Source organism: Ambystoma mexicanum, chromosome 3p (genome assembly GCF_040938575.1).
Source record: "Ambystoma mexicanum isolate Mex_15411 chromosome 3p, UKY_AmexF1_1, whole genome shotgun sequence".
Taxonomy (NCBI): Eukaryota; Metazoa; Chordata; class Amphibia; order Caudata; family Ambystomatidae; genus Ambystoma; species Ambystoma mexicanum.
This window is the reverse complement of record NC_090925.1, coordinates 563,523,326-563,550,024: the sequence shown is the minus strand read 5'-3', so window position 1 is coordinate 563,550,024 and position 26,699 is coordinate 563,523,326. Positions and strand designations below refer to the sequence as shown.

At 50.4% G+C, this 26,699-nt stretch overlaps 1 protein-coding gene across 6 annotated transcripts in view; it reads left to right on the top strand.

Annotated features, from left to right (window-relative positions):
• NCOA3 (nuclear receptor coactivator 3) overlaps positions 1 to 26,699 on the top strand; it is a 1,125,593-nt gene that overhangs the window by 951,252 nt on the left and 147,642 nt on the right. For all 6 annotated transcript variants that reach the window (XM_069651291.1, XM_069651290.1, XM_069651288.1 and 3 more), the window contains one exon: positions 3,589 to 3,832. In XM_069651291.1, coding sequence (XP_069507392.1) covers positions 3,589 to 3,832 — 244 coding nt within the window. The remainder of the gene's footprint in view (positions 1 to 3,588; positions 3,833 to 26,699) is intronic.

Genomic DNA, 26,699 nt, shown 5'->3' with positions numbered 1-26,699 from the left:
TACAGCACCTAAGTGCGTGGTGGGCTTGGAGGCAGTGCAGGGTGACTGATCACGAGGAGCCTGGTACCCCGTGAGAGACTGAGGGTAGCCAGCAATCAGTAAAACGAATTTCACTTTACTAGTCTTGGAAACAGTAGCTCACCCAAGAGAATGTTTTTTTTAACCTTATGAGAAATCTAAAGGATTTCCCTGTGACACTACACTGAAGGTGCTGTGTGCCACCATACAAAAAGTAGATGCCTGTGGAGTTTGTCGGACTCCAAGAAGAACCAAATCCGATCAAAATACATGAGCGAGTAAGAAAAAGGGCTCACTCTCCAGAATTAAAATTAAGTCCGAAAGTCCAGCAAAAGAGCTAGGGGTCTCGAAGGTTTAAGGGAATTAGCACAGAAATTAGAATGCTCCGTAACAGTTTACTATGTGTTTATTTAACTGAGTGCCACTGCATAACCGATGGGGTTTACTACCCTTGAATTACTGTAAGGAATCTAAAAGTAACTTGTGGTTTTACTCCCCCTGACTGTGTGATCTATTTCATATGTGTATGATTAGCTATGACTTGCCTAGAAATACTGCTAGTTGCTCTAAACAAAATCTGTGCTTTGGTCGGTGTACCTTCAGCACTGTGGTGTGTTTTTATATTGTTTATTATTCTATGACAAACTACTTGCCACCAAGATTTTCCTTGGCCTACTTTTATTTATAATAAACCTTCATTTTGTATAATACTTGTTAGGCAAGATTGGATGCAGCACCCTTTGGGTGCACTACAACAACCCTGACCTCCTGGCAATAGAAACCCAACCTTTGGTATAAGTATACACTCAACATGTTGGTAGCGCGTGGAGCAGCCAGGCTTATCTCAAGAGGGGACAATGTGAGCTGTAGGGGGGTTGCACAGAGATTCACAGTGAGAATTATTCAAATAAATCTCTTACACACAAGGTTTCTTAATAAAACAATTATTAATTTATCAGTCAGTTATAATAAGCCTTCTTCAGAAGGGAGCAATAAAAAACACCACACAAATATACTTCAAAACACACACTCTGAAGTTTCTAAATCATTATGTACCCTTTTGGGATGGCCCACAGACACAACCTACACCCTCAGGTGACTTCAATGTCTAGGGTGCTGGGGACATTAATGTATCACTGTTGCATTTAGAAGAACTTGGAAATTAGGTTAAATGGAAAAGATTATTAGAACATGCAAGAGACCACAAATATTCTCAACCAGGGAAACACTTTGGGATTTCCCCCCCACTCGCCAACAGGAGGTATTCAGTGGAACAGGCTAAGCCAAAGTCACTGGGCAAAAGTCTATATGAGCTGGAGCACTTGTTTGCAGGTAAATAAGAAATGTATTTGCACAATGTTTTAGAAGTCTTTGAAGAAAAAGAAGAATCAAATGTAGGACCACAAGCTGATTAGGCTTGTGAGTTGTAGAAGTTGCAAGCACTCTACAGGAAGAGGTAAGTTCTCTCAGACTTTTTACAGTACCTTAGAAATGAAGAAAAAGATGCAGCTGATGACCTCTGTTCCTGTGCAGCTCTGCAGATCTCGCTGTATCTGGGCCTCAGTCGTGGGAACGAGGGAGTATGTCAGATGACTCCTGCAATGCACTGGCACGGTCAAAACTCGCAACCGGCAAAGTTCACTTTCAGTGGCTGTTCAGTGTTTCAGCTACTCGCGTCTACCACAAATGACAGCACTGCAGTTCCTGGCTGTCGAGATGGACTTTCCTTGCTTCTGGGGTACCCCACTCTGTTGAGGGGGCTCAGGCTCGGTCAGTCCTGCTTCTTGGGAGTCCAGAGGATCTTCCAAAAGCTCTAGGCCAGCTTAAAAGCAACGCACACAATCTGGTGTTCCTCTCCCTGGCAATACGGTTTCCAGCAGCAACTCTGTAGAAATTCACCCAGCTCTGAGATGGATGTCTAGGTGGCTTACTTTGGAGTTGATTGATCCACCAACTCAAGAGGAGAAGTTGTCCTTGCAGGGGCTTCTGTCGATGCGAACTTGGCGTTTCGGCACTGCAGCAGGGCTTCACCGGGCAAACCAACGGTCCAGGAGTTGCAGCAGGTGTCCTCTTCAAGTTCTTCGGTTCCTTCGTCCAGTGGTCGATTCTGCCTTCCAAGCCAAAAGACTCACCTTTTGTTCAGTTCTCTCCCATTCATTCCAGCCTAGCTGTCAGTCACCCAGCAGGGTGTCTGTCCTTGCCGGATGGTCTGCCGGCCAATCATCATAGAGTGCATTTGCGTCTCCTAGGAGACTAAGCACAGGGAGTTTCGGGCACCTCCCTCACTTCCTGCCTACCCCAGATACTATGGAGCCAGAGGCGGGTTTCACTTGTGAATCCTGCCAAAGGCGAAATTAACAAAGACCAAGCCTGGTTTGGCACGCAGAGCAAATCTCAAGAAGGACCTTTCCACAAACAAATGGCGAAAAAAGCTGACCAGGGGCCATTTTGACAAAAATGGCTCCGGTGTGTGCTTTACTGTAGCTGCAAACGCAGCCTGTGGTAAAGACGCACCATGGGGTAGTTCAAACGAAACCACTGCCACCAGCCATTCAGTGCGAAAAGGGTAACAATAAAAATGTTACATGAGACACTAGACGAAGGGGATACTAGCAGTCTATTGTAAAACAGTTTATCCAAGAGAAGGTATTTAAACCTTTGGGAAATCTGAAAGACTTCCCTGTGCCACTGCACTGAAGCTGCTGTGTGACACAATGTAAAAGATGACTATGGAGTTCGTCAGACTCCACAACCAAAGGAAACAGTGTACAAAATTGCATAAAAATACATGGAAGAGTAGAAGAAAAGGGTCACAATCTCTCCAGGTTAAAAAAAGAAAATCCTCAAAAGCCAGCAAAGTTGCTGGGGGTCTTTAAGGTGGAGGGAATTGGCACATTTCTGAGAATTCTCCCCAACAGGCGAAAGACATTTTGTAAGTTAAGGTGAAACTGTTTTTTCTTTTACCGAGGATTCCCAGCCTGATGGGGAATATTCATGAGCATGTGAATCAATGCCAGACCCATGCTTGAGAACAGCAGTTACAGGTAAGTAACTTGTTCCAATTACAGCATTTGATTTGAAATGGACAGGAACAGGGTTTTATATGGCACTGTTTAAAAGGTTTGTCATCAGTTATTTAACTTGCTAGCTTTAAGTTCTCTGAAACAAAGGAGAAGTATATCTGTACCCTTCATGAGTACATGACTGACATTGCATTGTCTCGTTTGACTTTTCTGTATCATAAAGCATGCATCTGTGTGAAAAACCTCATTCCCCAAGAAGTTACTTTTGTTTTGTTATGTCATCTGTATATTTCTGGATATATTTAAAATTAAATCCATGGGTGGCCTGTTTTACATTTAAAAGTAAACCTGTACTGTTCTAATATGCTGGGCTGCCAATTTCCATTATTCAATCACAATGTCATGCGTGATTGGATGTTTCCTGCTCAATACAGTGTTGATTTTACAGCCTGTAAAAAATAACTCTTATGATGTGAAGTTAAACCTGCTATTTGTAGGCCCAGTTTATTAATTTGAAGTAACAATTTCTTTTTTTTTTAAACATTAGGGTTTCCTCAATGCACAAATGGTGGCTCAGCGAAATAGAGATTTGATAAGTCATCACATTCGACAACAGAGGATGGCGTTAATGCTACAGCAGCAACAGCAGCAGCAGCAGCAGCAGCAGCAACAGCCTCAAGCCTTCAGCCCACCACCAAATGTGACTGCTGCCACAAGTATGGATGGCCCATTACCAGGGCCTCAGATTGCTTCAGGTGGCCCACAACAGTTTTCTTATCCACCAAATTATGGTATGGCTTCATTTCTTTTTCTGGGTTGTCCTGCTTCCTCAGTGTTATCCATTTGTTTTGTTTCAGAAACTATTGAGCTAAAATGTTCATATAAGATTCTACTAGAGCCAAAAATATAGAAGCTGAATAATAGCTTGATGTTATTTGATAATGTTCCTTCCACAAACCGAATAAATGGGTAACACCTGTCAATGCAACCTTGGGGTGTCTTAATCAGAGATTTTATGCTGGAGCATCCCACAATTCAATGGATGAATGTATAGGATTTATGTAGTAGGTGCTAAAAGTATGCCAGTTGCTCAGTTTTATCTTTTTCTGGGCACTTAATCTTTAACTGTGCTTTCTTTGAATTGCACAATTGTAACCGTCAACTAGTTTCAAAATGTTTGAAACTAGTCGTTGCAAACTCAAAGATGTCATTGGCCCTCATTACGACCCTGGCGGAATACGAAAAACGATGGCGGAAATGTAATACCGCCATCGAATACCGCCCGTTGCGATCATGACCCGTCACCGTAAAGTACGATGCGATTAGCGACACCGTAGTGAACGCCAACTGCACCAAGTACGCGCACGCGCGCCGTGCAAAACCGCAATATCCGCCATGGCGCAACAGTACGCGAATGCTGACCCCAGCGGACATTCACCTAACGCCATCAAGCATGGCGGAAAGTACCATTCCGCCATGGCGAGAACTACGGCATCGCGAACCAACCGTAATGGCCCTACTGAGTGCCTGTACTCCACTCCCTGGCCACATTGCACAACTCCTCGTAGGCGCAATGCAGTCACACCATGCAACCAGTGAAATGTACAAGTCACCCATGCATGCAGGGGCCCCAAGTGCCCTGTGAGTGGCCATCCACAATTGGCAACACACCATTGCCGTACTGATGCAGCACAGGCATCTGAAGGTGCAAGTACACCAAAATGAACTGAAAATTCCATGACACAAAACAACAACAGTCCCCCATCGCTTGCCACCAGTGTAAACCAACAGTCAAAGCAGTAACCTGAGGGAGACTGCACCAGCCCTGTACACATGCCAGTAGTCAAACCAACCATCAGCATAAGCACGTACCATACAACTGTACCCAGAAGCCGGAACCCAATGCAGAACACCTCACAATACATCGCGCCACAAATCGGAATATGCCACATTACTAGCAAAGAATAATGCTACACGGTTAATATCGGAATATAAATTTAATGCACATCAAAATCACCAAGCCCATACAGCCATTTGAGCATAAACTCACAAATGATCAGCATTACTGTGGGCTGCATCCGCAATAAATGACCAGCTTCCCCATGTGTGACGCCCTGTACCTTCATGGCACACAGGGGCTACATCCACGTCCAAAAAGGCAACATGGAAGCGCCTAGGACCGCAGGCCCGTCCCATGAAGTAGGCACTAGTCCAGCTGGAAGCTAGGTATGCTGCACCTAGCCACTAGTACTGCGTAAGGGCATGTGGGCCATTGGCGATCGTCCCATAAGATCGTAATGGTGCTCCACTGATTAACTCGAAGCTGCAGTGTCGACTGTAGAAGCCATCTGCAGGAGTGGCGTACAGATGGCAGCGGCAGAAGGGGAGGAGATACCTGTCACCCAAATGAAAAAAAAGATAGTATGGGCATCCGAACTTCATATGTATTACTCACTTCATTCAACACACCAAACCTACAACCATATGCATGCTAGCCCACTCATAAGGATCAATTGCACCCAAAAATCACTTGCGAATCATTACGACACAAATCGAGGTGAATACACTATTTCAAACGAGTGTTTGTGTGCATGCGCCTGTCAGAACAGGATCCATCAGATGGGATCATCAACGTGCATAGACACAAGTGATTGAAGGCGCGTCGAGACAGGAAGGGTTCAACAAGGGCAGACAGACGATGGTCCCACTATGGCAGCCTTGCATCACATAGCGCAGGGGAAGGGGATAGATTCCAAATAGCCATGTACATGGCAGACTCCCAATTAAATCATCTTTCCATGCATCCATTCATCATTCCCTCATCCCGTAATGAAAACGCCTGAATATTCACTCACATAACATTCGAAATTTCCATTGAGTCTGTGCGTAATGCAGCCTTCAAAATCCACTGTGCTCCTGCCCGGATTCCTTGTGTAGTGAAGTCACATGTATTTGGGAACGTCCTGCCTTATCGTCCACTACGCTATAGCGCATCCCATTCAAATCATATCAATCATTGCATTCCCGTCATGGGCCCTGTCCCAAGGACATTCAACAATAGAACGTTACATTTCCAGTCAGACCTGTGGGCGTCTCCACGCCGCTAGTTGAAAACCGAAAGCGATGTCCTTCGAATTCCTAATTTGCAACATCACGTTGAAAAGGCATCTGTGAACGCTTGTATTCACAAATACATCTATGCAGTGCGGCTGTGTGTGAAAATGGTAACTGGCCTCAATCACTGATGGGACTCCCCGCCGTCGGTGAACGTCGGTACAGTGCTGCATGAGGGTCCACCGTTGATCGAGCACTACATTCCACTGACCCTTCACAAGTCTGCTCGCGAATGCAAATATCGTATGTGCAACAATGGGACCATAGCAGAATTAACATATAAACCAATATTCCACAGCCTTCGGGATTAAGAACATGAATGCAAATGCAAGATGCCATGCGTCGAATTGCAGCGTCGTGTGCGGGACGTGCTCGCACGAAAGGCATTGCAGCTGACACAGGTGGAATGAATCACCACAGGTGAAGGCTATACAGCCTGAAAACACATAAATTGCATACCCAAACCCCTCCCACAACCACACCCACTCCAGAATGCTACCGGCAGGACTAGCGATGTTGGGCCTGGGGGACCTGATTGCACTGCAAGTACTCCAACTTCAAGAAGAAGACGAACGCCAACTACTACAACAACCGGCCGCACAGAGGAGACGCAGGAGGAGGAGGAGGAGGGCAAGGCATGGCCAGCAAGCCCCACCAGCACAGCCACTACCACCACGCAGGCAGCCCGCAATCCCACGCCTCCGAGCTAATCCGTTCAACCTCACAGCTGAGCAGATCCACACCCTCTACCGTTTGGACCGGGACACCATAACCGCCATTGTCGACATGACACACGCTGACCTTGTCAGCATGATAGATAGCCCAACCGCCATCCCACCCCTACTGAAGGTGGTGTCTGTACTCCACTTCCTGGCCACAGGCACCTACCAGCACACAGTCGGACAGTTGCATGGCATTTCACAGCCACTATTCTCACGGACACTATTCCAAGTGCTTGATGCCCTCCTGAAGCACTCAGACGACTACATCACTTTACCACGCTCGGAGCAGGAGCTTACAAACACAAAAGTGGGATTCCATGCACTTGGCGGCATACCGGGGTGCATTGGTGCCATCGACTGCACCCATGTGGAATTGGTTGTCCCACATGCCATGGAGGCCCAGTACCGCAACCGGAAACAATATCATTCTATCAATGTACAAATGATGTGTGACTCCAACAGGATCTTTACACATTGTTCTGCCCGATTTCCAGGATCAACACATGATTCTATGGTCTTGCGGAACTCTAGAATACCACGCTACATGGAGCGACACGCAGGGCGCCGATCCTGGCTACTCGGTGAGTCTCATTTAATGCATGAGTATGTGGGGTAGGTGATGCGTGAATGACCTGGCAGGAAGGGGGGGGGTGCGTACGTAGCAATGACATTCCACAAACATCCTTTCTTGTCCACATACAGGTGATTGCGGGTATCCACTGAAGAGATGGCTCCTTACACCAATCCGGAACCCACAGGACCAGCATGAGGAGGACTACAACCATGCCCACTCACGTACCCGTGTGGTCATAGAACAGGCATTCGGCCTACTGAAGGCTCGTTTCCGCTGCCTCAGCAGGTCTGGCGGGGCACTCATGTACCGCCATGAGAAGGTGGCAAAGATGGTCATGGCATGTGTCATGCTACACAACATGTGCGTACGTAGGAATGTGGCCATGCCCCCCGACGCAGAACTGCTAGCACCTGAAGATGGTCATGATGAGTGTGGGGATGTGGCAGCACCTCAAGGGGTCCGCGAGGCACAGGAGGCCCGTGAATTACGTCAGAATCTCATAGATGCATGCTTCTAGCACTCACGCCTGGTGGCTGTTACATGGACACGGGACTTGTGGCACTGTGTGTGTCTGGAACATGCACAATGTGGACTGTACGCCAAGATAGGCCTCGTACACAGAGATCAATGTCCACACATCTCATTGGATGAATATGAAGAATTGTATTGCAGATGTGAAATGACATTACACACCCAATCGAACCGCCACCCAAAGAAGCACAACACACCCCCTCCACCCTCCTACCCCCCCCCCCCGAACACCAGTGTCCAATGACGCTCATTGTCAGTGGGCAGACGCTATTGCAAGCCCCCTCTCCGGGTATCAGGGGCACCCCTGCCTGTGGAGCGCCGGTTCCTCCCAGATCTACGTTGGGGGCTGCCCTGGACGGAACTTGCAACGGATGATGTCTCTGCCTGCTCACGTCCATGCATGTCCCTAAGGGTTTGTGAGAGCTCAGTGAGCACACGGCGCACAGCTGCAAGTTCACCACATACGTCTTTGGACGTCGCATGCAGTTCCCCCCTCAGGCTCTCGGTACTTCTCTCCATTTGTGCCCTTAGTGTCTCTGTACTACGTTCCATTTCTGCCCTAAGTGTCTCAGTAGATGTTTCAATGGCTGCCTTAGAACCCCCGCATTCATCAGCATGCTCCTTGAGGAGCGTGGCCGTTTGCTGCTGTTGCACTATCATCTGCTCGAGGGACTGTTGCCTCTGCTGGGCCATGCCCATTTGCGGTGGTGTCACAGAGGGGCTGGACGCCTCATGTGGCCTTGCAACAGGCCTTGTGGGGGTTGGCCAGTCGTCGTCTTGTGGGTGCCCCTGCGTGGTTTTCTCATGGTGTACGGGATGATACAAACAGGGGGATTGAGACAGGTCATGGATGTGTCCTACTTCGGCAGCACCGTTTTCTGTGTCGGAGCATGCTGGCATGTATGCAGTGTCACCTGTGGTGCTGCTGCCACCAGAAGCAGTGCCTTCTGTGGCATCCATTGGGGGGACCTGTGGTGCTGCTGTTGTGGACATGCTGGCTGCTGGGGTGCCTGTTGATGTCCCCTCCAGTGTGCTGCCACTCGATTTGTGCTGCTGCCGTGTCTTGATCCGTGCAGCTGAGGTGGAGGGTCTTTGGCCGTTGGTCTTGGCCCTCTTTGCAGGTGTGCTGGTAGGGGTGTCCTGAAGCTCGTCGTTGGAATCGGACCCTGTGGTGGAGTAAAGGAGGGCGAGCGTTATTCATGGGTCTGTGGTAATTGTAATGGCAATTGTATCACATGCATTGGGGTGGTACCTGGGGGTGATTTGGGTCAGGGCCTTGGAGGTGGTCTCATTTTTGTGTGCATTGGGGATGCAGTTATTTTGCAGTCTGCAGTTAGGGTGTGCATGCTGCACATGTAGAGTGTGTTTTTGGGATTTTTAAATATTTATTTAATCTGACTTTTAAGGGGCGCTGTCATGGCAATGTATGTGGTCGTTCTCCTGGACATGTGTTTCTAGTGCACTATGGGGACACATGGTACTTCACATGGTTGGTAATTGTGGATTTGGCATAGTTTCATTTGGGCCACCTACCTGATTCTTCTGATGTCTGCACTCCTTTCTCCATCCCTCCGACTCCCTCTATGCTCTCCATTCCAATGGTGGAGGCACAGATTTCTTCCCAGGGGGTCAACTTGATGGGTGATTCCGATCCTCCCCCGGTAGCTGTGGCAATGTTCCGGTTGGCAGAGAGTATGCTCCGGACGCGTATCCGTAGGTCGTCCCATCGCTTTCTGCATTGCTGTGGGTTGCGGGGTGCGGTCCCCACCGCACTTACCCGCTGTGCCACCAGCGCCCATATGGCCTTCTTGTTCGCAAGTGCCGTCCTGGTCATTTGCGTCGAGAAGACGACGGCAGCGTTCTCCTGGAGGGTCTCTGTGAGCACGGTGAGTTCCTCGTGGGAGAAGTGGACCTGCCGCTTGCTGTCGCACGCTTTTTTAGCAACTTTTCCCATATTTATTTTTTTAACTGGGGTGGCTAACGGGTTGGGATGTGTCTCAGGGTCGGATTTTTAATGGTTGTGTTGGGATTCTGATTTTATAGGTGTACGGCGTGCTGTTTCCCGTTCCGGCCCCATGTTTTTACTTCCGTTTCCGTATATTTACGGTGACCGTATTTTGCGCTGACAGCTCATTACGGTGACCGCTAAGATGGGTGGCGGAATTGCACCTAGGGCGACGTACGACGGCGGTAAGGGGCGTTTTGGGGTCATTTCCGCCATCGCGGACTTTGTACTTCCGCCATGGCGTTATGCTCGTGCCCGATGGGTCAGAATTAGCAGCACTTTCCTCCATCGTGCAGTGGCGGAAACGCTATTTACGCTATGGCGGTCATGTCAGTTGATTTCCGCCAGGGTCGTAATGAGGGCCATTGTGTTATTTGGAAGGTGAATCCACGTTGTTTATGCATCACATTGGACATATTGTGAATTCTAGACTCATTTTAGGTGTACATCAGTTACACTTTATTAGAAAACAGTTTTTTATAGTAGGCCACTGGTCTCCGTCACAAGCTGTCAAGGGACATTTTCCATAGCCTTCTGATGAGGGGTGTAACAAGCTCTACCCTTGGGGTTAAGATATGGCATCTGCTAAAGAAATTTCAAGTTCTTTTGGTATCCTAGACCAGCATTGGCTTCATTAAGGGGAGCAGGGAGGACTAATGCGGTTATGCCTGACAGATTACACGAGGACACCACAGGTGTTATGAAAAAAAATATGCACTTTATTTAAATGGTCACTCGAAGTTCAAAATCTCCACAGCTTGCATGGATTTACATGCTATGAATATTCCCTGTCATCTGGCTGGGAATTCTCAATAAAAATAAAGCAGTTTAGTTTTACTGCATAGTTGCTTGTTTAACCCATTGCTTTCACTTTGGGTCATACTGGCCCAACTATTGACACTCGTCCTGCTTAGATCCACCTTTGTTGGCCATCTTCAGATTCTTACCACATGCTTCGTGTTGCGAATCTTCGAGTTTCGCTCTTCGATTTTTCTCGAGGATTTTGCCTATTTATGATATCATTTTCTTCTGAAGTTCTTCAATAAGTCACCGTTGTGACTTATTGGCAGCAGGGACCCATTTCCAGTTTCAATCCCACCATTCATCGGATCGTAATGTTGTGCGAGGCCGCAGACATTTGGGGCTAAACCATGTTATGGAGAATTCTCAAAAATGTGCGAATTCCCTTCACCTTAGAGACCCCCAGCAAATTTGCTGGATTTTGAGGTCTTGATTTTGAAGTCTGCAACTTCCATTCAGCAACTCTGCACTTGCGTTTCAGAATGGCTAGATCGCAGTCGTACCAGCTGTTACGCTTGGAGGCAATTTCCAGGCGGATCCGTATGGCTTGGGCAAGAATGTTGAGTCTTAGTGATGGCAAGATGGAGATTGGCAAAGACAGTCGGTGGGAAGTCGAGAGGAGGGGTGTTAGGGAGAATTCTCAGAAATGTGCTAATTCCCTCCACCTTAGAGACCCCCTGCAACCTTGCTGGATTTTGAGGTCTTGATTTTTTTTTAACCTGGAGAGAGTGTGTCCCTTTTTTCCACTCCCATGTATTTTAATATGAATTTTACCTCTTTTTCTTTTGGTTATGGAGTCTGATACACTCCATAGGCATCATCTTTTGCATTGTGTCACCCAGCACCTTCAGTGCAGTGGCACAGGGAAGTCTTTTAGATTTCACCAAGGTTTAAATACCTTCTCTGGGATAAACTACTGTTTGCCAGAGCAGTAAAGTGAAAGAAAAAGACTTTACTTACCATTGTAACTTTCTAGACCCAGCACACACTATCATACAATAGTGTTGGTGGGGTTACTTGGTATCCCCTGTGTCTAGATCCTCATGTAACATTTTTATGTTACCTTTTCCTCGCTGAATGGCTGGTGGCAGTGGTTTCATTTGAACTACCATGGTTTTCATTTACCGCGGGCTGCGTTCGCGGCTCTGGTAAAGCAACTGCAGGAGCCATCTTTTTAAAAATGGCACAGAGACATCTTTGACAAAATGACTCCTGGTCGTCTTTTTTCACCAGTTCTTTGTGGAAAGGTCCTTCTAGAGATTTTCTCTGCGCACCAAACCGGGTTTGGTCTTTGTTTATTTCGCCTTTGGCAGGCTTCAGGAGTGAAACCCACCTCTGGCTCCAGAGTGTCTGGAGTAGGCAGGAAGTGAGGGAGGTGCCTGAAACTCCCTGTCCTTGGTCTCCTAGGAGACCCAAAAGCACTCTGTTGTGATTGGCTGCAAGGATAGCCACCCTGATGGGTGAGTGACAACTACACTGGAATGAATGGGAGAGAACTGAATAAAAGGTGAGTCTTTTGGCTTGGAAGGCAGTCTACCACTGAACGAAGGAACCGAAGAAGAACTTGAAGAGGACGCCTGCTGCAACTCCTGGACCGTTGGTTTGCCCGGAGAAGCCCTGCTGCAGTGCCGAAATGCCAAGTTTGCATCGACAGAGAAGCCCCTGCAAGGACGACTTCTCCCTTTGAGTCGGTGGGACCAATCAACTCCAAAGTAAGCCACCTGGACATCCATCTCGGAGCTGGTTGAATTTTCACAGAGTTGCTGCTGGAAACCCTAGAGCCAGGGAGCGGAACACCAGATTGTGTGTTTCTTTTGAGCTGGCCTAGAGATTTTGGAAGATCCTCTGGACTCCCAAGAAGCAGGACTGACCAATCCTGAGCCCCCTCAACAGAGTGCGGGACCCCAGAAGCAAGGAAATCCCACCTTAACAGCCAGGAACTGCGTTGTTGCTATTCGCGGTAGTCGCGAGGAGCTGAATGTGAAGTTTGACGGTTACTAGCTTTGACCGTCCCTGTGCATTGCAGGAGTCCCCAGACTACCTCCCTCTTGTCCCCACGACTGAGGCCCAGCAACAGTGATATCTGCAGAGCTGCACAGGACCAGAAGTCATCAGCTGCATCTTCTCTTCATTTCTAAGGTACTGTTAAACAAGTCTAAGAGAATGTACATCTTGCTGCAGAAGTGCTTGTAACTTCCACAACTCAAAAGTCCAATCAGCTTGTAGCCCTACATTTGATTCTTCTTTTCATCAAAGACTCCTAAGAACTTGAGCAAAGACATTTCCATTTACTTACCAGAAGTGTTTCATCCTATCCAAGACTTTTGCCCATTGACTTTGGCCTAGCCTATTCAATTGTATGACTTTTCTAAGAGGATCTAAAAGTGTTATGTCCTGCTTAAGAAATGTGTGATCTCATGTGTTCTAATAACGGTTGCCTTTTACTTACTATTAAAGAGTATTCTGAATGCCAACAGTAAGATATTAATGTCCCCAGCACCCTAGTTATTGAAGTCACCTGTGGGTGTAAGTTGTGTCTGTAGGCCATCCCAAAAGTCTTTTCTGATTCAGAAACTCCGTATTGAAGTGCATTTGTGTTACTATTATATTGCTCCCTTCTAAAGAAGGTTTTATAACTGACTGATAAATTAATAATTGTTTATGCAAGAAACATTGAGTGTAAGAGTTTATTTGAATACCTGTAACTGTGAATCTTTTTGTAACTCCACTACTGCTCACATTTCCCCTCTTGAGATAAGCCTGGCTGCTCAACATGCTACCAAAACTGTCTAGTACAAGCTTATACCAAAGGCTGGGTTGCCTATACCTGTAGTCATAGTTGTTTGTAGTGTTCCCAGAGGGTACTGCATTCAAACTTTGCCTAACAAGGGGGGATGAAGGTGGATACAAATGCAGAAGGTGACACCCACAAATATACTTCAAAATACACACTCTTAGTTTCTCTAAATCAGCAAGCACCCATTTGGGATGGCACACAGATGTTTCCTACACCCTGAGGTGACATGAAGTAACTAGGACACTGTGGACATTACATGTAGAGCAATACTGAGTTTGGTGTCAAAGAAAAGGGTTTAAGAATAAAGCAGAGATCAAACAAATAATATGAAGCAGTATTAAGGAGAATTCTCATAAATATGCTAATTCCCTTCTCCTTAGAGACCCCCAACAACTTTGCTGGATTTTGAGGGCTTGATTTTCTTACCTGGAGAGAGTTTGAGCCTTTTTCCCACTCTCTTGTGTATTTCTATGTGCGTTTTACTATTCTTTGATTATGGAGTTTTAGACTACTCCATAGGCATCATATTTTCATGTGTCACACAGCACCCTCAGTCCAGTGACACAGTGAAGCCTTTCAGGCTGTCCCAAGGTTTAAATACCCTCTCCAGCATTGGATCTTTCATGGATTCACATGCTTTGGATATTCCCTGTCATCAGGCTGGGAACCTCTCTTTTAAAATAGTGTTTTCCCTTGGAAAACTTCGACACTTTAGTGTCCTATCAACGTCCTTTTGGGGCGCTTGGGTACCACCCAATAGTACGTAGGGTATAAATATATCCGCCCCCGCCGCTTCTCAGATTTCAACCGTCTCCAAAGTGTCTGGATCGCCTCATGCTTTCTACACATTGATGATTGGTATGTTGTGGTCATTTTTGTTTTCTCCCAATGTCAGGAAAAGCTTTGTTTCGACCCTGCGCTTCTTACGGAATGAAAAAGTTATATGAAGGGGATAGGCACATGGACTGCCTCTATTGCCTCTACCCTCATCACTCCGTCGATGCCTGCGACATCTGCAAGGGTTTCTCGCAGAAAACATTGAAGGACCGCAATCGGCGGTTGATATCGTAGCTAAACGATGGGGCCTACCCTCCATCGAAGTAGGATCGGTTCACAGCCTAGCATCGGAGAGACCTGCTCCTGCAGTTTCTCGCTGGTCTGTGTCGGTTGAACTGCCGGCTAAGAAGCCACGGCCTACAGAAAAGAGTGGCCGCCCCTCTTCGGGGAAACACCTGACGAAAGGGGCTCCTTCATCGTGTAAACATGGTCAGTCTAACCAGTCCCGAAGGCCTGAGAAATCTTCTTTTTCGGAAAAGGACAAAAAGGACTCTTCAAAGCTCCTCTACAGGAGACCATTGTAGGTCTTTCTCGAGTAGAGAATCTTCGAAGCACCTATCCAGAGAGTCAAAAAAGGCGGGATCGCCTGAAAAATCTAATCCACAGCTGCCAGCGCCGTCGGCGGGAGTCCCGTCATCAACTGCTTCACTGCCGGCTACAGTGTCTGTCTCCACAGTGGTGGTGTTGGCTCCAGTGACTGCGATCGACAAGGGCCCGAGGTTTTCGTCGTCAACGTGCTACCAGTGAGTGGAGCTTGGCAGCCTTTGGTGTATGACGACCTTCTGCCGGACACCTTATTACAGCAGGAGCCCGCCCTTTTAATGTAATCGATGGCGGAGGAGCGAGAGCCTGTGGTTAAACCAACAAGCCTCGGCTTACAGTGCGTTGGCCCTTCAGTGACGGCAGGAGTACAGAATGTTCCACCTGCGTCTCCTCTGCTGAACCCGTAGTCGGGGCTGTCTCTCCAGGTCTTATCTACACTGCAGTCCATATTAAGTCAACTGGATTCAAGATTGCCTCCCGTGGGTACGGGCCCGGTAGCACCTATCGTCGATGCGGAAGGTGCCCCTCTGCGTTCAGCGTCCACAGCTGAGTTGCCGGCTTCCCGGCCAATGAGCACAGAGCCCCCTCGTTCCCACCCGGAGGCGGGTGAGCTGCAGGACTCTGATTCTGACCAGGGTCCCCAAGACTCCATCTCTGACATCTCGTTGTTGCCATCAAGAGACCCGACATGGGAGTCTGATGTGGAAATAGAGGCTCCTAGGAGTCCGGCGCCACCGTCGCCCCCGGATGACATTGGGGCATTTCATGCCATGATGGCAAAAACCTGTGTCGAGTTTGGTTTGACCCCAGAGGAAGAACGAAAAGAATGTTTCCTATTTGACCACATGGGAAAGAGAGGGGAAGGCGGTTTTCTCCGTTCCAATCCTGGACCATGTCTGGCACGAAGGCCTACGCACCATGCGCCACCCATTTTCAGAGCCTGCAGTTAAAGGCCGGTTAGAGAAAAAATGTAAGGCCCCGGACTCTACGCCAAAGTGTTTGGTTGCACAAACCACCCCTGAATCAGTGGTGTCAGCGGCGGCTGCCAGGAAAGCCAGAACACAGCACAAATGCACCACACCTCCTGACAGCGACGCTAGAAGACAAGATGCCTTCAGAAAAAAGGTTTTAACAGTGGGGGCGACGACAGTTAAAGCCGACAACTCGTTGGTGATTATGGCGTGCTACAACCGCAAAATGTGGCATCGGCTAGCCCCTCTGTTGGAGTATCTACCCGTGGAACACCGAAAGGCGGCCATGTTGCTGGTGCGTGAAGGTGAGGTGTCGTCAAATCACAGCATTAACATTGCTGTAGATTTAGCAGAATCTGGTTTCAAGCAGATTAGTAATGGGGTGGTACTAAGGAGGCAGGCCTGGCTAAAGTGCCTAGACTTTAGGCCGGAGGTTCATTACAAGGTACTGGACATGCCCTGTGAAGGGGAACAATTGTTTTGGGAAAAAAATCGATGAAGCCCTCAAGGGCATGAAAGAGGACTCCGATACGGCGAGGTCATTGGGAGCTTTGCAAAGCGAGCGGTCGTTTCTCCCCTTCCATGCAGCTTCAGCAAACACCCGGTTTGCTGCCTCCAGAGACCGGAATTACAATCGGTCTGGATACTCCTCACAAGGATATAGACTGGCAGTACAGTCTACACGAAGAAATCGTGATTTTCAGGCATCCAGAAGGAGAGGACGACAGCCCTCTTCCGCTTAAGGTAAACAAACAAAATCACAGCAGTGGCGGTCTTTGAGGAAATGTCTTGGGGGGGCAGAGTAGCCCTACACGTCTAACGAATGGGACAAAATTACATCAGACCGTCGGGTATTGGACATGGTGCGGTTGGGCCGCTCTCTGGAATTCAAGGACCCACTGGTTCACATTCCTCCTGTGTATTCTTTGCAACCTCACCTTCACATCTTACAGCAGGATGATGTACATATGCTACAGAAAGGGGCTATAGAATTGGTTCCAGTGGCCGAGAGACGTCAGGGGGTTTACTCCCGTTACTTCGTGGTCAAGAAACCCAACGGCAAGTGGCGACCCATTCTGGACCTTAGGGCGCTGAACAAGACTCTGCAACGCCTGAAGTTCAAGATGCTCGCACTGCAGGAAGTCATTCGGTCGGTACACTGCAGGAAGTCATTCGGTCGGTACAGCCGGGGGAATTTCTGGCGTCGTTGGTTTTGCAGGGCGCATATTTCCACATGCCTATAAGTCGACGACACCGAAAAAATTCCTGCGATTTGTGGTGGGTCAAAATCATTACCAATTCAGAGTGCTCCCGTTTGGTCTAAAATCATCCCCCAGGACATTTACGAAATGTTTAGCGCCGGTGGCAGCGTTGCTCGGACGAGGTGGTCATCACGTCTACTCTTACCTGGACGACTGGCTGATAAACGGCTCGTCTCCAGCGGGGACGCAGGCAAGTCTCAACGTTACCATGCGGCTGTTACGACTAGACCTCGCTGTCAACTTCGAAAAATCATATCCATCTCCCTCCAGGAGCTTGGTATTTTTGGGCGCAAAATTCCAAACTCAGTCAGGCCTGGTGAAGCCTTCCGTCGATAGAATTCAAAAACTCAAGCAGAAAGCGGCAGAGTGGAGAGTCGGAACGAGAGTGTCGGTCAGAAAGTACATGTTGCTGTTGGGAGCCATGGAGTCATGTATTCTGTTGGTGAAGAACTGTCTCTTCATGAGGCCAGTGCAAGTGTTTCTGGTGGACCGGTGGGCTCAAATTCGCGAGTTATGGTCTGACAAGGTGGGGGTCAACAGCGACTTACAGGAAGCTCTTCGATGGTGGCAGCTCTCGGACAATCTGACTCGAGGAGTGCCGTTGCTGGAGCCGGAATTTCAAGCTACAATTGTGACGGATGCCTCTCAGACAGGGTGGGGAGCGCATCTGGGGACCTTCCAGGTTCAAGGTCTGTGGTCTCCAGTCGAATCGAGTCTTTACATCAATGTGCTGGAACTGAGAGCGGTTCATTGTGCTCTAAAATCGTTTTTGCTGCGCTTACGCGGCTCTGTGGTGTGTGTTGACGGACAATACAACCACAATGTTTTAGCTCAGGAAGCAGGGGGGCACCCATTCCAGGGTACTCTCTCTAGAGAGGCTCAGGAACTATGGCATTGGGCCCTGGAACAAAACATCAATATTGTGGCATTTCATCTGCCGGGGGTGATGAACGTGCAGGCAGACTCTATCAGCAGAGAAATAAACCAACTCCACGAGTGGCAGCTGAAGGAACAATAGGTGTCGAGCATTTTCCGGAAATGGGGTCATCCTTCATTGGATCTTTTCGCCACTAGAGAGAACAGAAAGTTCAAGGAGTTTGCCAGCAGATGGCCTCAGCCAGGTTCGCTGGGGGATGCGTCCTCGTTCCTGTGGATGGGCAGATTCACGTATGCATTCCCTTCATTTCCACTCATTCGGCGGACCCTCCAGTGGATTCAGAAATACCCATATCGTGTGATTCTGGTGGCCCCGTACTGGGCCAGGCAGCTGTGGTTCTCAGACCTACTCCATCTATCCGTAGCAGAACCAGTGCGGTTACAAGTGATGCCGGACCTTCTGTTTCAAGACCAGGGTGCAGTTTGGTACCACAACCTGGGCTCTCTCAGCCTGACGGCATGGCTCCTGACTTCTCAGAGTTTGGCCTACTGAACATTCCTAGTGACTGTCGCCGCATTTTGGAGGTGGCTAGAGCTTCGTCCACAAATGTCTCCTATCCATGCAAATGGGAAAGTTTTTTTGTGTGTGGTATATGGGTCAGCCTGGGATGGACCCTTTAAGCATTTCATCGGAGCAAATTCTGCCCTACTTGTTGCACTTGGCAAAGGTTTGGCGTTCTCCTCCATAAAAGTACACCTGGCAGCCATTTCTAGATTCACTCGGAAGAGGCATGCTCCCCCTCTGTTCCGTGATCGTCTGGTCAAACATTTTCTAAGAGGATTGTTTTAGACTTTTCCTCTAGCCAAGAAATTCCCTCCTGGTTGGAGCCTCAATCTGGTGCTGTCGGGTCTGATGAAAGCCCCGTTTGGACCTATGTCATTGACGCCCCTGCAGTTCTTGTCGTGGAAAGTGGTGTTTTTAGTGGCCATTACTTTGGCAAGAAGAATATCTGAGTTGCAAGCCCTAGTGATTGATCCTCCGTACTTGCGTTTCTTCAAAGACAAGGTGGTGTTGGCTACTAACCCGCACTATTATTCCAAAGGTGCCAATTCTCCAGCATATGGGGTCTGGCATGGATTCACATGCTCATGAATATTCCCGGTCGTCGGGCTGGGAATCCTCGGTAAAGAAAAAATCAGTATCAGTTTAGTTTCTGATCTGTCTTTCCAGGTACCAATCACTGATCTGTGTCATACTGCCCCCAGCCAATGACTGCCCTCTCCCTAAGCCCCGCCTCTGGCAGCTATCCTCAAGTGTTGGGAGTCCTCATGTTTAGCTCAAGTTTTTTTACTGCGTTTTCACGTTTTGTCAGGAGATTTTCTCATTTTTTCAGTTTAATCGAGCCCCAAGCTCCACCGTTCCACCGTTCCTACTTCCGATAACGGGGACCCATTTCGGAATTCTTCTACGCCCCTCAAGGGTGAAGTTTTCGTCGAGTTTATACTTCTTGGAGGATTCCGGAAGATCTGCGGCCTACCTCAACGGACATGGCCCAGGACAAGGGAAGCTCGACGCCCGGATCCAAGCTGTTCAGGTGCTGCCCTGGATGCGGATTACAGAAGGTTTTCAAGGAGGACGAGCATTCGCAATGTCTCTACTGCCTTCATGAGGACAAGACGCACGTGGGGAAAGACTGTGCGTTCTGCAAGAACCTTTCGGAACGGACCAAACAAGATCATTGTTCCCGCCTCGCCGCCTGGCTGGAGAAGGGCACAGCAGGTGAGAAGGCGAAGAAGAAGTCTGAAAGGGCTTCTAAGTCCTGTGAGGGCGCCCCGGCAACGGGGGCCTAACAGAAGGCCAAGCACCGCGAGTCCGCGGGCACCGGGAGCGCCGAAAGGTCGGGCTCTTCGGTTGCCAAGCAGGGCGCTACTTCCCCGGCACATTCGACCACGAGCCAGCGCTCTGGTTCAGGGAAGAGGAAGTCTGAGAACCCGGGTAGGTTGCTGGAGCGGACCCGGTCGATCTCGAAGGGGGAGCGAGGCGCTGACCCCCCCCCTCCCCAAGGCGAAGGCCCAGGACGCACCTAAGGTGGTGAGGGCTTTGATCCACCCGGCAAAGGCCTCTACCGAAGTGGTCGCTGCGACCCTGGCGAAGCCGGCTGAGACTACGCCTGTGGAAACGCCCTCCGGGCCCAGAGTATCCCTGCCACCGCGGAGGGATTCCTCTTTCCAGCCCATCGCTAAGACCCCCGTGAAGCCCCCCGCTGAAAAAGGGGGGTGGGCGGTGGCCATTGCAGACTCGGAATCAGCCTCTGAGGAGGAGCTGGTGGAAACCGGGAAGGGCCTCAACGAAAAGGTCCTTGGGCCTCAACGAGAGGTTCATAGGCCTCAACGAGAGGTTCGAGAAGGTTCGATCCCAGACGTGATCGAAGATAGCAACGACGAACAGGGCCCAGTGGAGCGGCCCTCCCGTCCGTCGCAGCCATTGCCCGAGCCCCAGGATAGTTCGGCGGCCATTTTGTTGGCAATCCAATCCTTATGCACCGAGATAAGGACGAGATTACCACGGACCCCGACGGAGGATCCAGAACCAGGCCCGTTGGGAAGCCCTCCAAACAAGTGGAGGAGAGTCCACCCCCGTCCGCCCTTCGTGCCTGCGAGACGGTGGACCCCTCATCCCCCTCGCCGGACCCTAGAGAGGATACGGCGACGGATACAGCGACTGGGACGGACGATGACGGCGGCGATGACACAGCGGACATCCCATCGTCACCCCCCCCCGCGCGGGCGTCTCCAGCCGACGAAATTGGCTCTTTCCACGCCATGATAACCAGGGCATCCGAGCTCTTCCAGCTCTGCCCTGAAGAACATAAAAAGGAGGGGTTCCTCTACCAACGATGAGAGGCCAAGAGGAATACAGTACTCGCGGTGCCTTTACTCGACATCTGGGAGGAGGGGCTTGCTGTCCTCAAGAACCCTTCCACGACACCAGCCAAGAGGGACAGGTACGAGAAGAAGTACTGAGTCCCCGATGCCGCCCCCTTGTGCCTCAGGGCCCAGCCCACGCCAGACTCTGTCCCCTCGGCAGCGGCTAAGAAGAAGGCAGCGGGTGCGGCGGCTTCAACTTCCACTTCCCCGCCAGACAGCGAGGGCAAGAAGTTGGACTCTATGGGACGACGAGTCATCTCGTCGGCGGAGACGATTTTTAAGGCGGCCAATGTCTTAGCGATCGTGGCCCGCTATGACAGGGAGCTCTGGTTCAAGATGGCTCCCCTGCTAGAGTTCCTGCCTGATGACAAAAGAGCAGAGGCCCTAGAAATTCTGCAGGAAGGCGAGGTGGCGTCGGATCACGCCATAACGGTGGCAACAGACATTGCTGATACCGGATTTCGCCAACTGGGCAACAGAGTTTGCCTCCGACGACGAGGATGGCTCAAGGCGACAGGCTTTCGCCAGGACGTCCAGACCAGGGTGTTGGACATGCCATTCGACGGCAACAACCTCTTTGGTAAGGCGGTGGATGAGTCTCTACAGGCCATCAAGACTGACTCGGAGATGGCCCGGGCCCTGGGGATGCTTCAACAGCGGCGGCCCTTTCGGAGCTCCGGAGGCAGACAGAGTGCCTCCAAAGGATCCAGCGGTGGCTCCTCCTTACCGCCAGGCGGCCCGCTCCTCTTCCCAGGAGGCCTACAGAGGTCGCGGCAAGCAAGGGGGTTCCTGCCGCCGTCACCGAGGAGGCCAAGGCGGCAAGGCTGCCTCCAAGCAAGACTGACCTGGCCGGGTTGTCGGGCCCACACTAAAGCACCCCGGTGGGAGGCCGGCTGACGAAGTTCGTCAGCATGTGGGAGTCCATCTCCACCGACCGTTGGGTGTTGGACACCCTGGCCAACGGACACTCGCTGGAATTCCATAAGAAGTGCCCTCGCATTCCTCCGGTGCCCAGGAAGGAGAATCACGTCCCTCAACTACTGTTGGAGGTAAAGGCGATGCTCAAAGGTGCGATCGAGCTCGTCCCCAGAGGGCTCCGGAGTGTACTCAAGGTACTTCCTCGTCAAGAAGAAGACAGGCGGTTGGCGCCCCATCCTAGACCTGCGTCACTTAAACAAGTACATCAAGGCGCAGAAATTCAGGATGGTCACCCTCCAGCACGTGCTGGGACAGCTGAAGGAAGGTGACTTCCTATTGTCTTTGGACCTGGAGGATGCTTACTTCCACATCCCTATTCTAAAAAGGCACAGGAAGTTCCTCAGGTTCGTGGTTCAGGGACGCCACTACCAGTTCGGATCAAAGTCGGCACCCAGGGTTTTCACCAAGTGCCTGGCACCAGTGGCAGCGCGGCTGCGTCTGCAGGGGATCCACGTTTACCCCTACCTGGACGACTGGCTAATCCGGGCAAGGACAAGGGAACTCGCCGTCGAACACACGGCGAGGACCGTCCGGTTGCTCACGGAGCTGGGGTTCGCCATCAACTACCCCAAATCCCACCTGGTTCCATCGCAGATAGCACTGTTTCTGGGAGCGAAGCTCGATACAGTGGGGCAATTGGCCGCCCCTTCAGAGGAGAGGACCAAGACCATCCTGGGCAAGGTGCGGCGCCTGCTAGCCATGGACGTGGCCAGGGTGAGGTCTATAAAGTCCCTCCTCGGGATGATGTCCTCATGCATCTATCTTGTACCCCTTTGCAGACTTCGGATGCGTCTGCTACAGGAATTTCTTGACGACCACTGGCTTCAAGCGAGGGGCTGTTTCGAGGACAGGATCCCTCTCGACGAGGAGTTCCGTCGGGCGATCTTATGGTGGGGCATCCGTGCTCACCTCACGACAGGCACGGAATTTCAAATCCCGGCGTTTCAGGAGACGGTGACAACGGACACCTCTCTGGAGTTTTGGGGGGCCCACACCGGAGACCTCCACACAAGAGGCCTTTGGCTCCCAGAGGAGAGGTCTCTCCACATCAATATTCTGGAGCTCTGAGCAGTGTTCTGGGCTCTCAAGTCGTTCCTTCCATCCCTACAGGGCAAAGTGGTGAGGATCTTCACCGACAACAATACACCGATGTTCTATATACGGAAGCACCAGATCCCCAGCCCTATCCAAGGAGGCCCAGGATCTGTGGCACTGGGCCGTCGCCCAGGGGATGTTTCTGGTTCCCTTCCACCTGGCAGGAATAAAAAACACCATCGCGGACTCACTCAGCAGGGAGCTGCGCTCGTGCCACGAGTAGGAACTGCGCCAGGACCAAGTGGATCGACTCTTCCAACAATGGGGCAAACCCCAGATCGACCTTTTCATGATGGCAATGAACTCCAAGTGCCAGAGGTTGGCCAGCAGGGTCCCACAGCCGAGGAGCATGGACAATGCTTTCTCGTTCCCTTGGGATGGCCGGTTTCTAAACGCGTTCCCTCCGTTGCCGCTCCGCCTAATCAACCAGCTCAAGAAGTCCAGGTGCAGGATGATCCTCTTCGCACCGGCATGGCCGAGGCAGATCTGGTTCCCAGACATTCTGGACTTGTCAACGTCCCCACCAGTCAAGCTGCCGGCGGACGCGGATCTTCTCTCCAGAGAAGGAGGCGCCATTCTCCATCACGACCCACAGTCGCTGAACTTGCAGGCCTGGCTCCTGCAGCACTAGAGTTTGGAGGGTACGATATCCTGGCTGATTGCAGAGAGGTTCTTGCAAAGGCCACGGCGTCCTCAACTCTGAAATGTTACAATCCTAAATGGAAGAGGTTCTCTGTCTGGTGCCGTGCACAGAAGATTAACTCTCTGCGGATTACTGCCCCTCAAGTGGTGCCGTACCTACTGTCGCTGCCCAAAGCTGGACTGACTCACGCCTCCATAAAAATACAACTGGCTGCCATCTCCCGATATACCAGGACTACGGGATGGGCGTCCTTGTGGTCTCATCGCCTGGTAAAGGAATTTATGAAGGGACTATTCCGATCATTCCCGCCGGTGAAGGCCCCTGCCCCGGCGTGGGAGCTTAATGTGGTGCTGACTAGGCTCATGGGAGCCCCATTCGAGCCTATGCATTTGGCGCCTTTGAAGTTCCTGTCATGGAAGACAGCGTTCCTCGTGGCCATCACCTCTGCACAACGAATGGGAGAGATTCAGGGCCTATCTTGCAAGCCTCCATACTTGACTTTTCATGACACAAGGGTAGTGCTGAGGACGCACCCCTCCTTCATGCCCAAGGTGCCATCGGACTTCCACCTCAACGAGCCCTTGGTGTTACCAGTTTTCTTCCCGTCGCCTTCGACGGCGGCCGAGAGGACTTTGCACTCGCTGGATGTAGCTAGAGTGCTGAAGTTCTACGTGGACTGCACGAAGAGTTTTCGGAAGACGTCACAACTGTTTGTGAACTTTGGGTCTGTGAATCAAGGGAAGGCTCTCTCGAAGACTTCCATTTCCAGATGGCTCTCCGGCTGCATCATGCATTGTCAACGGTTGGCAAACCGCCTGCTGCCCGGCCATCCGAGAGCCCATTCGACCAGAGCGATCGCTGATACCACGGCGTTCCTGTCTGGTGTGCCCCTGCTGGACATCTGCAGGGCTGCTACGTGGAGGTCGACGCACACCTTCACAAGATTCTACTGCGTAGATCGGGACTCCAGGGAGGAGTCCCGGGTCGGCCAAGCAGTGCTGCGCAACCTATTTGCTTAAGGTGAGCCTGGTGAGGAGGTAAGAGATGAACAAGTTACTTTCTTACCTAGTAACGTTCTTTTGATGGGATGGTCCAACGACGTATTCCATATCTATGACAGGTAATGTCCACAGCTGTGCTGCTTCGGGAAATCTTTGGCTCCTGCGTTGATGACATTGATGCGCCATCTTCGAGGACCTCCTCCGACGGCACCCGATGTGATAAGTAGGACGCACGACGCCCATAGCCTCAGTTATAGTTTTTTTCCCAGAACGTGTGCCACCAGTTTTCTGCGAGTCAGACACACAAGGCCTTGCGGAACGCAAGCTGCAATTGCAAAAGAAATTCTACAGCGGGGAAGGCAGGGAGGGAGCGATATGGAATACATCGTCGGACCATCCCATCGAAAGAACGTTACCAGGTAAAGTAATTTGTTCTTCGAGGGGATTGGGCCCTCCGACGTATTCCAGATCTATGACAGACTCCCAAAGCAGTACCAAGCAAGGAGGTGGGAAAGAATTTAGAATACAAATTTAGCATGCCCAATCAAATTGTGGAATAGAGAACTGCCTTGCCAAAGGCCAGATCTTGCCCTCTGATGGAATCGAGGGAATAGTGACGTACAAAAGTATGTACTGAAGCCCAGGTGGCTGCATCACAGATGTGACGAATAGGAACTCCCCTCTGCAGGGCAGTCGACGCAGCCACTCCTCTGGTAGAATGGGCCCGTAAGCCAGCAGGAGGGTCCTTACCCGCCAAGCGGGAACACTCGGAGATAGCTAAAATAATCCAATGAGACAAAGTCTGTTTCGTCACAGCTTGTCCCAAACGCTTTCCAGCGTAACCAATGAAAAGTTGATTGTCCACTCTGACCCAGGACATGCGCGAGATATAAAAGCTCAACGCTCTCCTAGGATCAAGCCTATGGAGCCTCTCCTCTTCCTTACCAGGATGTGGAGGAGGATAGAACGCCGGAAGAACAACCTTCTGGCTCAAATGAAATTCCGAAACCACCTTCGGAAGAAAAGGAGGACGAACTCTAAGGACAACCCTGTCCTTGTGAAACACAGTTAAGGGTGGCTTAACTGAAAGGGCCTGTAACTCCCTCCCTCACTCACTCACTCACTCACTCACTCTGCGAGCGGAAGTAACTGCAACTAAAAACAGTTTTCAGAGTTAACAGTCTCAAAGGGCAAGAATGTAAAGGCTCAAACGGAGCACCCATAGGAAACTTAAGAACAAGGTTCAAATCCCAACCAGGCACCAAAAAAGGTGACGGAGGGAACACATTAGTGAGCCCTTTCAAAAACTGCGAAATTAAAGGAATCTGAAAATAGGAACACTCTTCAGACGAGCGCTTAAATATGGACAGTGCCTCCAGGTAACCTTTAATGGTCCCCACTTGCAAGCCCCTGTGGGCCAAAGAAAGCAAAAAAGACAAAACCATGTGAATGTCGCATTCAAAAGGATCCACATTCTGAACTCTGCACCAGTCGCAGAACTTTCTCCAACGGTACAGAGACTTAGTTGCCGGCCGCCTGGCCGAGAGCAACACCTCCATCACGTCTTGAGGGAGTTCCCAATCCTTATACCTCAACCTTTCAGAAGCCAAGCGTGAAGATTGAGGGACCTGACCTCTGGATGGAGAACCTGACCCCCCTCCCGCGAGAGCAGATCGTCTTGGTAGGGAAGACGACGTGGAGGGCAGATGGGCAAGTCTAGAAGGTCCAGGTACCACGTCCTTCGGGCCCACGCCGGAGCAATGAGGATCATCCGGGAACCAAACCTCCGTAACACTTGTGGGATGACTGGGACTGGAGGAAACGCGTACAGCAGTGGGAATGACCACTCCACCACGAACGCGTTGCCTAAGGCTCCTTTTGGAGGAAATTCCCGCGAGCAAAACCTTTCGCACTTCCGGTTGACATTGGAGGCGAAGAGATCCACTTGAGGGGTCCCCCAAAGGGCGAAGATCTCCAGGA